Source organism: Hakea prostrata, chromosome 3 (genome assembly GCF_041222555.1).
Source record: "Hakea prostrata isolate BN-2017 chromosome 3, UWA_Hpros_2, whole genome shotgun sequence".
Taxonomy (NCBI): domain Eukaryota; kingdom Viridiplantae; phylum Streptophyta; class Magnoliopsida; order Proteales; family Proteaceae; genus Hakea; species Hakea prostrata.
In genome coordinates this window covers 75,398,021-75,410,220 of record NC_142602.1, presented here as the reverse complement: position 1 = coordinate 75,410,220, position 12,200 = coordinate 75,398,021, and the positions used below count along the sequence as shown (strand labels likewise).

Sequence of the window (12,200 nt, the reverse complement as noted above, 5' to 3'; positions counted from 1 at the left end):
AAGAATAGTCATCTTTTCACATGAAAGTAACCAATTTTTCTTTTGTCTGATGCTGTTTTTAGCGCTTGTTTTCTGATTAGTCTAATGCCTCCTCTGATAATAAAATTCTGGTCTCTATCTTACACCCTAACACACCTTTGTTCTCCCTTCCACCTCATGTGTTCGGATGTGTTTGTTTTGTGCACAATCATCTACTAGGATTAGACAAGCTTTCTGCACATGCTACCAAGTGTATTTTTCTTGAGTGTTCTAGGACTCAAAAGGGGTATCACTGCTTTGATCCCTTTTTGGGCTCATGACTTTGTAAGTGTTTGTTAGAAATCACACTTTGACAATCAAAATATATGCAAAAATGAAGAAGAAACCAAGGAAGAAGAGAAAGTAGTTGGCAATGGTAGGGGTAGGTAAAGGCAGTATTGGTTATTGTAAATCAAGTAGATGGGTAAAAGGCAATATAGGTTATTGAACCATGTAGGTAAGGTAATATGGGTTACTATAGACCAAGTAGGTAAGATAGTATAGGTTACTACGGACCAAGTAGGTTAGGTAGTAAGGTAGTATCGGTTACTATAGACCAGATAGGTAAAATGTAGTATAGGTTACTACGGACCACAATTTGGTATGTAAACTTAGTATGGGTGTTGCTATAGAATACCATCTTAGAAGGATGAAGTTCTTCATTAATAATATTCTTCAATACATCTTGAGTAGATATGGAAGGAGTCCCCAATCTCCCCCTCACGTGCAGCATTACGCGTGGACAATTAATGACAATCAATGCCCAGTATAGGAAGATCACAATATCTTCAATCATTCTCACATAACGACAAATAAAATCCCAAATTGATGTGAGACAAAACAATTTTCCAGATATAATCTTCATTCTTTAAGCATGTATCGACCATTGCAGAACTCAAAATATAAATTGGGTACCAAAGAAAAAAATTACTTTTGGTAGGAGGGGGAACAAAAAAGAAAAAAAAGCTCTTCACCAAAAAACCAATCATAAGGATGTTAAAGGACAAGAAATAAATTTTCAGAAGGCCAAGGGAGAATCACTCAAGTAATTGGATGCTCCTAGAGGCTACAGGTGGTTCAACAAAAAGAAACTAGGAAAAGAAACAATGGTGTTGGTTCAATAGTTAGATGGTTCGATGGGTGGGTTGGTTATGGGTTTAGAAACAATGATTCTAGTTCAATGATTAGATGGTTTGAAGGTTGGGCTATTGAAAGGAAAACCAGAAAAAAAAAAAAAATAAAGCAACGTAGGTTTCAGGTTGCAGAACTTCTTGTGATAAAAAAAGAAAGAAAAGAAGGGTCGATTGATGACGGAAGGATTAGAAGAGAGTAGAGACTGTCTCATAGGTCTAGTTTTTGGTTGCAAGCGATACTAGAACAGCAGAGGCTTTTGCATACTAAAATTTCTGGGAAGAATATAAGTGAATTACTTTCAACATAAACTCAAACCAAGAAAGCAAAAACGCTGAAGGTCTGAAACAAAATAATATTAATCAAAATCTGAGAAGGAAGACGACTCCATCGACCAAGAAGGCTATGTCTAAGATGGAAATCAAGATGAACCAGAGGTAGAAAGCATGAAACCATCAACCAGCCATAAGATGAAATCAATAGTCAAGGATCAATTCAAATCTGCAGCAAGTGACAAATGAATTCAATATCTAGCCAGTGAAACCTTAGTTCTCTTTTATGAACTAAGGTTTCCTTCTTTAAAGCAAGAACCCAAGATGACTCTCAAAATGGCAATTAGAAAAAGAGCAATCGAGGAATCAGATTAATGTTCTGATACCATGTTAGAAATCACACTTTGATAATCAAAATATATGCAAAAAATGAAGAAGAAACCAAGGAAGAAGAGAAAGTAATTGGCAATGGTAGGGGTAGGTAAAGGCAGTATTGGTAAGGCAATGTAGGTTATTGAACCATGTAGGTAAGGTAATATGGGTTACTATAGACCAAGTAGGTAAGATAGTATAGGTTACTACGGACCAAGTAGGTTAGGTAGTAAGGTAGTATCGGTTACTATAGACCAGATAGGTAAAATGTAGTATAGGTTACTACAGACCACAATTTGGTATGTAAACTTAGTATGGGTGTTGCTATAGAATACCATCTTAGAAGGATGAAGTTCTTCATTAATAATATTCTTCAATACATTTTGAGTAGATATGGAAGGAGTCCCAAGCTTTTACTGTTCACGTGAACAGTAAAATAGTCCAAACTTGCATATACTTCAACAGTGTTAATGTTACCATTTTTGTAGATTTCCCCTTTATTTTTGTCATGATGATTTGACATACTTGTCCTAGTGTTTCACCTACTACTGTGCTACCTATAATTCCCATGCCTGAACCTCATTTAGTGAAAGTGTACTAGAGGCAACAGTCTGCAGAACCTCTCCTCCAGCTCTCCTTGATTGATCGTGCCCCTGCAGATGTATCATGACTTACTCGACACTCTTTGCAAAGGTAAAGGTTCTTGTACCTTGTCATTATATCCCATTGCTAACTTTGTTCTTGCTGACCATCTTCCTCCTTTTCACAATCTTTTGTATCCTCATTATCTGATAACATTCTTCCAAAATCCCATCATGAGGCTCTCTCACACAGTGGGTGCAAAGCTGACGCTGAGACAGACGCTTTGTTATCACCAAAAACTTGGTTACTTTTGGATTTGCCTCCTGATAAAGAGATGGTTTGTTGTCAATGGGTGTACACCATTGAGTACCTTCTCAATGGATCAATTAAGTGCCTTAAAGCACAGTTACTTGCAAAGGGCTATACACAAACATTTGGTGTTAATTATTTTGAGACCTTTTCTCCAATTACAAGAATTGATTCCATCCACATCATTCTCTCCTTAGCTACAAATCTTGATTGGCCCCCATACCAGTTGGATGTGAAGAATGCTTTTCTTTACGGTGACCTTCAAGAACAAGCGTACATAGAGCAACCTCCTAGATATGTTGTAGAGAGGGAGGTGTCAAGGAAACTGTGCAAGTTTCATATAGCAATATACGGGCTTAAACAATCTCCACGAGCATGGTTTGAAAAGTTTAGCTCCATAATTACTCAATATGGGCTTTCACAATTTTACTCTGAGCAGTTTTTGTTTGACTTCAGGATTTTAAAATGATAATTCTAGTAGTATATGCAGATGATATTATCATATTTGGTAATGGCAAGGTTTAAAGTATTAGTATCAAGTATCGTATCGGTCAAGTGATTTTAAGAGATGTACCATCCTATATCAAGTATTTTAATTGTACTAGCGAATGGATTTTAGTGCACAATAGAGAGATATATCGATATGTATCATATCGGTAGCATTTCATAGGAGTGTAGCTAAAGTAAAATTCTATTTCCACTAGCACTTCCAAATAAAGGATTTGGGTTTACTTTAGTATTTTCTATTAAAGTGGTCCGAAGCAAGAAGGGGATCAATTTGTCTCAAAGAAAGTATGTCCTTGATTTATTGACTGATATAGGGTTCCTGGCATCCAAACTTATAGATACTCCCTAGGATCCACAGTAGAAACTTGGGTCTATTGATAATGAGGAATTTGATGATTTCCCATTTAGTAAAAATGACTTGTAGACAAGCTTATATATTTTACTATTACTAGACCAAACATATCCTTTGTTGTGGGTATAGAGAGATAGTTTATGCATTCTCCCAAGAAAATCCATTGGGAAGTTGTACATTGCATCTTGAGATACTTTATGGGAGCACTAGGAAGGGGGATTGTCTATTGTCATCATCACCATATTGACATCATGAGCTTTTCTCACGCCAATTGGGCAAGGGCAGATGATGATCAATGATCTACTATGATTGTACGTTCATGGGTGGCAACCTTGTCACTTTGCAAAGCAAAAAGCAAACTACTGTTGCATGGTCGAGTGTTGAATTTGAATATAGAGCCATAGTCCAAACTCCAAACCACCTCTGAATTATTGTGGATCCAGCCCTTTCTTCTTGAGTTGGGGCAGCCAGTGACTCAAATATGAAGATATTTTGTAGTAATCAAGCTACAATCTATATTGCCAGTAATCATGTCTTCCATGAGCGCACTAAGTACATCGAAGTTGATTACCAATTTGTCCAAGATGCTGTGTTGAAAAAGAAGTCAGTTACTCCCTTTGTTTCAACTGCTAAGCAACTAGGAGACATCTTTACTAAGTCACTCTTTGGGCCTACATTCAAGAATGAATGTTGCAAGCTAGGCATGGAAAGACTAATATGCTCTAGCTTGAGGGGGAGTGTTGACAATCTCATGCTCCAACTAGGATTACTTTCTAGTTTTCTTCTTGCTTGATTGACAAGTTATCTCTATAGGATAGTTTCTATTTAGTAGACTTGGGAGATTTTATGCACTATGAGATTTTCTTTTTTATGTAACTTGGTGTAAGAATGTTTTCCCAAACTGAGATTGGGTTTTGTTATAAATAAAGTACAAAGGGGAGAGCCTTGGTGCTGGCAAGTTCTCACCCTCTTTCTCTCTTTCTTCTTCTTCTTCTTCCTCTCCTCTTCTCTACTGTTCTGACCTCCTCAATTGTCAGCCTTCATCTCGTTGATGAGGTTGAAGAGAGACCAGAGAGTACTTTGAACCCGGATGTCTCAGGATTTGCACCAAGGCTAGAACACGCAGGATAATCCATCTCCTTTAATGCCAGAGAAAGACTTGGGGAACAGAAAGGAGGAAGAGGAGGGTCTACTACACTGGATGGGGAGGCTACAACCGGCCACAGCAGAGGAAGAAGTTCTTGAAAATGGCTTTATGAGAGGAGCTGGCAGTGGTGGAAGGAGGATTGTTGGTCTTCCCTCTGCATCTGGTTGCTGCTGGTTGAAGGGGCAGAGTAGTTAGGCTTTGGGTTTCCCCAAGCTTGAAGAACCGAGGCTTTGTAATTGATTGAGGTTAGGTATTATGTATATGGGGTGAGTTGGTTGGGGGTAAGTGGCAGACTGGCCTGACTAGAGTTAACTGGTTTAGCGAGTGTCACACTATCACTTTGTGAGGTATCATTTAAAATTTAGAGATAATATATATTTCTTTTAAAAAAATGTAAACATTTTACTCTAACTAAATAAAATTTTAATCGGATATTTTCCAATCCAATAAGCATTTATCAGAATACAAATTAGGTTTGCTTATCGGACGGATACAAATACTTTCTGGTAAGAAAGATTCTGAATTCATGGACCCTTAAATGAATACAAATGTAAATCTGAAAGCGAGTTTAGGTTATCCATTTACAGGTCTACTTTGTGCTAGCGGATATACTTAAATATAGCATTTCAAAGCAAAACATCCCAATAGAAGGTGCCAAAGAACTTGCCTTGTGGAGTTCTAGCTTTCCTTCCATTTTTATTACACTGCATTTGAATGACAAGGTAGCATGAGGTCGGCATTTGTCACAGACCTACAAGAAAGGACAGTTAAGAAAATGCACAGCCAACTGAAATAATATAAGGAACCTATAGAGGCTATATAAGCAGTAAAAAGAATACCTGCACATAGTAATACTCTTTCTCTTCATCAAAATCAACTCCAATCTTTGGTATGACATCATGAAGAACGTACTCAACATATGAACTAGGAATGTTTGCGTAGAATGATCTTCTCACTCGACTCAATGCAGTTTCAAGATCTGAAATTTGGCTGATTGTGTCCAGTTGACTAGATGGTCTCCTGAAATATTTACATCTTAATATCACTCAGATGGAGAGAACATATTTGTTCATTGAAAACCAATTCAATCAGTGATAAGTGAAAAGAGGAAGTCATCAGGAACTTATAAATTTTAATATCTAGAGATCTATAGCTTGGCAGACATGCAAATCATGATAACAAAAAATTGAGATAATCCCTTTTAAAATCAACAATTCAACATTATAATGTCATTTTGAAGGTCAAACAAGAGCAGCATCAGCTAGAATGTAATTCCTAACTACAGAAATATTTTAAAACTCTCTCGTTTTTATAGCATGATTAAATTAGGGTTTAAGATAAATTAAAATTCTAAGCCTTCCAATCTGGCAGCTTTGAGTCCAAATTACTACAAGTGATTTTTACTTTTACGTAGAAAAAAGAACTGGCTAATCATCAAATGAAGGCCTATCTGAGAGACTGACTTGAACAGCAACAAGCATCTCAATATGATTTTCAGTCATCTGATTTTTAAATTCAAGGAAAGTTTGATGGATTTTATTACCCATTCATCTTAGCATAAGAAAAAAAAAGGGGTATGCCATGATTCACTAATTTGAGGAATGCAGGTAAGTTACAAATCAACCATGACACCATTTATTATCTGTTACTTAGGCACAACAAAGATGCACCATCAAAAACTCCACGTCATGCATCGGCTATATGAAGTCTCAGTCATAGGTATAAAACTTCACCAGAAGTGTCCGGGTAATATAATAAATATATAGTTATGTGCATCAGCACTGAATATGTCAAATAATTAACTTTTGAACATGTGCTGAAAGGTATAAGGATTTTTTTTTATCTTACTGGCAGAAGAGAACTTTTCCAAATCTAGCTACAAAGGAAGGCTGTACTTCTTCAGACTCTTGCAAATTCATTCCATTCACCATGTTCTGCACAGATGTTTGCAGTACATATTGTATCTTCTTGGTGATAGAAACCCATGGTTGTTTTTCACAGCTCATTGTGAGATCATCAACTCCTCCAAAGGAAGAAAATTATTAGCATTAAAATGAATACTAATCAACAAATGGAGCAAATGTTTAACATGTTCACAAAGTTAAGTGACATTGTTTTAGAAACCTTTTTCTGCATTGACGCTCACTAAAGCCAGTGGTTTCTCACCATTTCTTCGCTCAAAGGATTCACAGGAAATTCTCTCCAGTTGGAAAGCAGGAACGTGATCATCTGAATAGCCAACTACCCAATATCTAGATATGGCTTGAGTTGCGTAAATTATTTTTTTCGCTGATTCTACCTCTTTACCTTTCCTCCTCTCTGGATTATGCCTTGCTGAATTCAGATTCAAGTTTCTCTCCACCTGAGGAAGAAGCCTATCTGGGGTGGGTAATGACCTATCTGAATCTTTGAGATGCCTCTTGTGTGGTGGTATGTATGCCATTGGTAAAAATCACGAACCTACAAAAATTTTACACTTCTTGTGAAAAGATTACCTTCTAGATAACTGAAATATCGTATTATCAGAGCCTGTACCAACTTCTAATCCCCTCCTCCCCAGGGCACTTTCCTTTTAAAGAAAGAAGTTGATGAAATGACACCCTCAAAAACATAGAAAGCATGATAAACCAATCTGGATCACCAGTCCTAGATTAGGGGAACCAAGAAGCAGGGACAAAAACTTGCTGTCAAAAAGACACCAAGAAAAGAATGCGGAAATGCTACTAATATGATAAGCACTATGATTTAGTCCCCACCCCAAGTGCAAACAAGGAAAAACAGATAAAAAAGAAAGGAAAAAAAAGGCCAAAGCAATTTTAGCAAGGATTTCTACATGTCACAGATTGATCTGGGCCCTAGTTATATAAGGAGTTTAGCCTGGAGACCAGACTCCACCCAACTAATAGTAGTATTGAGGTATACAAGGTGATCTCACTGAATATGTATAATCAAACCCTCCATGCAATCCTCTTTCAAAATATTTTAAGAAGACAAGCACCGATAACACATTTCATCAACATTACATTTTCAACAACCACCAAGAGATGGGATTTAGGAGAACATATGAAAGCAAATAAAGTGGACAAAATAACCAACAAAAAAGGTCATACAACAAAGAAATAGGAGAGTACTGGAAAAATAAATGCAATTAGAAAAATCAACATGCTATATAACCTCAAGCTCATTCTAAAGCTCAACCAACCTCCCCCCCCCCCCCCCCCCCCCCCCCCCCAAAAAAAAAAATAATAATAATAATAAATAAATAACATGCATAGCCTTATCATAACTAAATAGGGTTGACCACAAAGATCCTTGATTGCCAATCACCTCACTTCTCCTATGGTTAGCCTAGGCCTCTAGTGGCTCTCGTAGTCCCTTCACAGCCAAGGGCAAAGCTATGATTCAACATTTTTTCTTTTTTCGGGGGGGGGGGAATAAGAGTCAGATCACCTCCGCGTCAAAGGAGCATTGACACTTTTTCGCCACACATTGTGTGGGGCCCATATGGGAGGTCCCACCTCTGAATTATTTTATTATATTTAGACATGGATATTAAAAATATAGGTAAATTACTTAGGAGGACTAAAATATAGGTAATACAATTATAAGTAAATTATTATAAAAAATTAGAAATAAAGCATTAGGACTAAAATCGTATGAGTAGATTTGTTAAAGTTTAAAAACTATAAAAATCATGACTAGTGGTTTCTAAATTTAGGAGTAAATTATTGAGGAAAAACTTTAAAAGAATATTTAAGGTAGTTAATGCTTAAAGATTGAAATCTTCATTTGAAGGGATCGAAATTTTAGGAGAAAGTTTAGGGATTCGTGAGTTAGTTTCTAATTAAGCTTTAACTATTTCTTCCTTAAAAATAGGGTTTTAATTGTAACCCTTGAATAATTATTGAGAATGACCTTTCTACCCATTCTTTACCCTTAAAAATTATTTTCAATATTGGGGGGGGGGGACAAAATAATGATATTTCACTCAGGCTGCGTTTGTTTGCAAAGGTGGGGTGGGAAGAAAAAATATGTGGGCCCCATGTGTAGTAGGGTGAGGGAGAAGGAAAGCAAATGAAAGGGTTTTGTGGAAAAGTGATAGTGGTGGGTCCCACTTTTTACTTTTCCAAACTTTTTCACAAAATCCCACCAAATTTATGGGGTTTTAAAATGGCTTGGGGTGGAAAAGTTGGGCTGCCACATCACCAGACAAGTTTCCTTGATTCAAGGAAGCTTGTCTCTCACTTTCCCACCCCAAGCAAGCAAACAATCTACAATTTTAGGATTTAAGGGAAAAGTAAGAAATCTACACTTTTTTCAAGAATTTTCCCACCCCACTTTTCCCACCCCACTTTTATTCCAGCAAACAAACGCAGCCTCATGGAAAGAGAAAAACAAAGAAAAAATAAGGAGATTAAGAGAAAATTAAAAAAAATCGAGGGGGACATGCCCCCTGGCTCCTGAGGAGCTCCGCCCATGTTCACAATCTCATTCATGTTTTTAATTTAATCTGTTGGGGTGGGTGACCTGAATGACTCATTTTTGGAGATCTATGGTGGAAGTAGCCCAAGCCTAGATGAGCCCACCACTAATCTTAGTCTATGGAGGGGGTGTGGGGGCATAGCTTTTGAGGTACGGTACGACCTGACCCCGTGGGTCTACCCGTTTACCCAATCGAAGTCTATATATATATATATATATATATATATATATATATATATATATATATATATATATATATATATACATACATGTATGTATGTATGTATGTATGTATAGGGTTTTAGGTGAAAGTTCTTGTAATGTCATTTCTTGGAAATTGATTATGAGATCTCTTTCTGTACTTCTTCCACAAAGTGAAAAGTTCTTCCTAGCCCATGGACGTAACATACTGCATTGGAGTGTGAACCACATTAAATCTCTATGTTTTCGTTTTGTTTCTATTTAAATTCGCTATTTCGTGGTATTTGTTTTAAGATAATCCATAATACTAAGCCCATAATATGAGTGTCTCTCCTTATAATGTCTCCGACAGTTACCCACTTAACCTGCCCTACCTCTTTTAGTCCCTTCATACAGAATTGAATATCTTCCAAACTAGTTTAACCTAAGGGCTTTGTTGGATCATATCAACCACAGAAGCATCACAACAACAACAACAAAAAAGGTTAACTGTTGCAAGCCATTGTAACATGTATGGAAACAGGAAAAGGAATAAAAAAAGGGGAAGTAGGAGAGCACTGTTGGAGCCACATGTCAGAATTCGTTCAACCTTCTATTTTTTTCCTCAAGTCATTAATGTTTTCTACCGTTATTTTCCTCTTAGTTTCAAACCAGGAAAAATATTGCAAGCCCACAATTTTTCTTAGCAAAATCGCCAATCTGCTAAAATAGTAAAATTCGACACCAGTATCATGGTGCTGCTTTCTTCTTGCTTTAGTTTTTAGAATTATTAAGGTGAACCTGTTATCCACTAATCAACTTCAGTGCTCCAAGCATCAAGCTCAAATTTCCTAATAAATCTCAATCAATTTATCTCCCACAGCCAAGAGCAATTGTTTGCTAAAAGCATGTGAAGGATTGTATTCATCTTAAAAGACCAACAACAATATGGACCAATAGCATGATCAGGTCCATTGCAGGCAATGTCCCAACAAAGGTTCAACTAGGACATAAAACTAAAAGAATGCAAATATCATTTGAATTAGTAACTTCTCCTCCAAAGAATTCAAACTTTTGCATAAGTCAGATTCATGTCAGTTGCCAAATACTCATATATGAAGCTGTTTGGTGAACAACCCACAGAAAACAGAGACAGAGAGTGAAGAAGAGTGAAAACATTCACAACCCATACTAGGAATCAAGGATGAATCTCCACAGTAAACGCAAATGTGGACAAACATCCAATTCCTGAAATGAAACAAGACTCGATCTTCAGAAGATACAGTACTTCTAGAAAATGGAATAAAACCATTTAAATAGCTTGAAACGAAACTAGGTCTATAGTACTGTACTACAGACCCGTAGAAATGTTTCTCCTCTCTGTCTCTCTCAGACCACCCAACTGTCCAACCCCCTCTCTCTCCCCCACACAGAAGGGGAAAAAATTTGAAAAATGAAAAATAAACTCCTACCATATGGAATGTTCATTGAATATCAGATATTGATGGCAAGGTCTCCTTGCCGCTCGATGACTTTTAATTGGTAATAATTCAGATGAATAACATGAAAACTTTTAAAGAAACCTTACTACAGTTCTTCGCTATGGGGATTCAGAAAATGAGGGAAGCAAGCTGAAACCCAAAGCTATTCAGAAGAATTTCCCACGACAGGATTACTACAAGAAGTGAATCATATTATTGTGATGACTTAGTGACTAACAAAGCAAGAAGATTAACAAGAACTAACAGAAACAAGAAAAGATCGGTGAAACTGCTTAAGTGCAAAGTAAACGAACGTACCAGGAATTTCTCTGAAAGGGTGGGTGACTCTGGGAATGTGAAAAGAAGAGAACAGACTGTTTTAGTGTCTCTATGAGTCCAGAACCCAAACGAAGAAGCATAAATGACAAAAGAGGGGAAAGTGGAATTGGTGGGACTGTGGGAGTGAACTTGAATACTATTATACTAATGCTACTGCGCAGCATGCGCTGTCAAACGGTTAAGAAGTCTAGAATCTTTTCTTTCTTTTAATTGTTAGAGTCAGCTTTAATCATAGAACGAACGTTCCTTCCATGATTAAATTAAAAAAATGTGAATTTTAACCGGTCGTTGTCAACCAGTTTAAATAAATTAATTCAAAACATCACACTCAGTCAAATAAATTGATATAAAATTTAAAATCTCATGCAAAACATCACAATCGGTTAAATAAAATAATATAAAATTTGAGTGGTGTGTTAGGCATTAAATGCTTTAACTCTTTAACTCATATTTTATAAATAAAAAAATTAAAATATCATCAAAATGTGTGTGGTTACTAACCAAGCAACCGTGAAAGTGTCGATTCACTTTTTAATTTTAACGGTGATGGAACATTGGAACTCATGAACGACTGACATCGTCTTCTTCGCTTCTTCTTTTGTTCTTCAGTTCCTCTTCTGGGTTTCGCCGGCGAGATTTCAAGGTATTCTTCACGATCAACAGCATCTCATCTTCGCCGGAAAGCAACTCGCGGATGGAAGGACCGCCGATTACAACATCCAGAAGGAGTCGACCCTTCACTTGGTTTTCCGTCTCAGAATCGCCAGATATCGCCATATCTCTTTTCACCCCTGGTTTCATTTCGCCAGGGGGCGAAATATCGGCGAAATTCGCCGAAATAACTTTTCATGGCTTTAATTACTCCCGTTTCCCGACGAACACGACCAGCAGGATGTACGGTAGATGGTCTGATTGGCGTTTCGGTTCTCCTCTTGAGCTGCATTTTTTCATAAATAAATGTAGCAAATTCATATAAATCCTTTAGATTTTAAATCAATTACATCTACTAATTCGGGAAAAAAAATATC

General features: G+C 36.9%; 1 protein-coding gene across 5 annotated transcripts in view; it reads right to left on the bottom strand.

Annotated features, from left to right (window-relative positions):
- The window catches only part of LOC149023094 (uncharacterized), a 31,498-nt gene extending 20,258 nt beyond the window's left edge, over nucleotides 1-11,240 (bottom strand). The window contains exons 1-6 of one of the 5 annotated variants that reach the window (XM_089150945.1): nucleotides 11,152-11,228; nucleotides 10,941-11,027; nucleotides 6,815-7,150; nucleotides 6,539-6,713; nucleotides 5,530-5,710; nucleotides 5,358-5,441 (exon numbers count right to left, since the gene is read on the bottom strand). In XM_089150945.1, the coding sequence (XP_089007071.1) occupies nucleotides 5,358-5,441; nucleotides 5,530-5,710; nucleotides 6,539-6,713; nucleotides 6,815-7,133 (759 nt within the window). In that variant the 5' untranslated portion in view covers nucleotides 7,134-7,150; nucleotides 10,941-11,027; nucleotides 11,152-11,228. Of the gene's footprint in view, nucleotides 1-5,357; nucleotides 5,442-5,529; nucleotides 5,711-6,538; nucleotides 6,714-6,814; nucleotides 7,151-10,940; nucleotides 11,028-11,151 lie in introns of all 5 variants that reach the window. The other 4 variants (XM_089150947.1, XM_089150948.1, XM_089150943.1 and 1 more) reach the window with 4 other exon arrangements.
- Nucleotides 11,241-12,200: the final 960 nt, after the last annotated feature.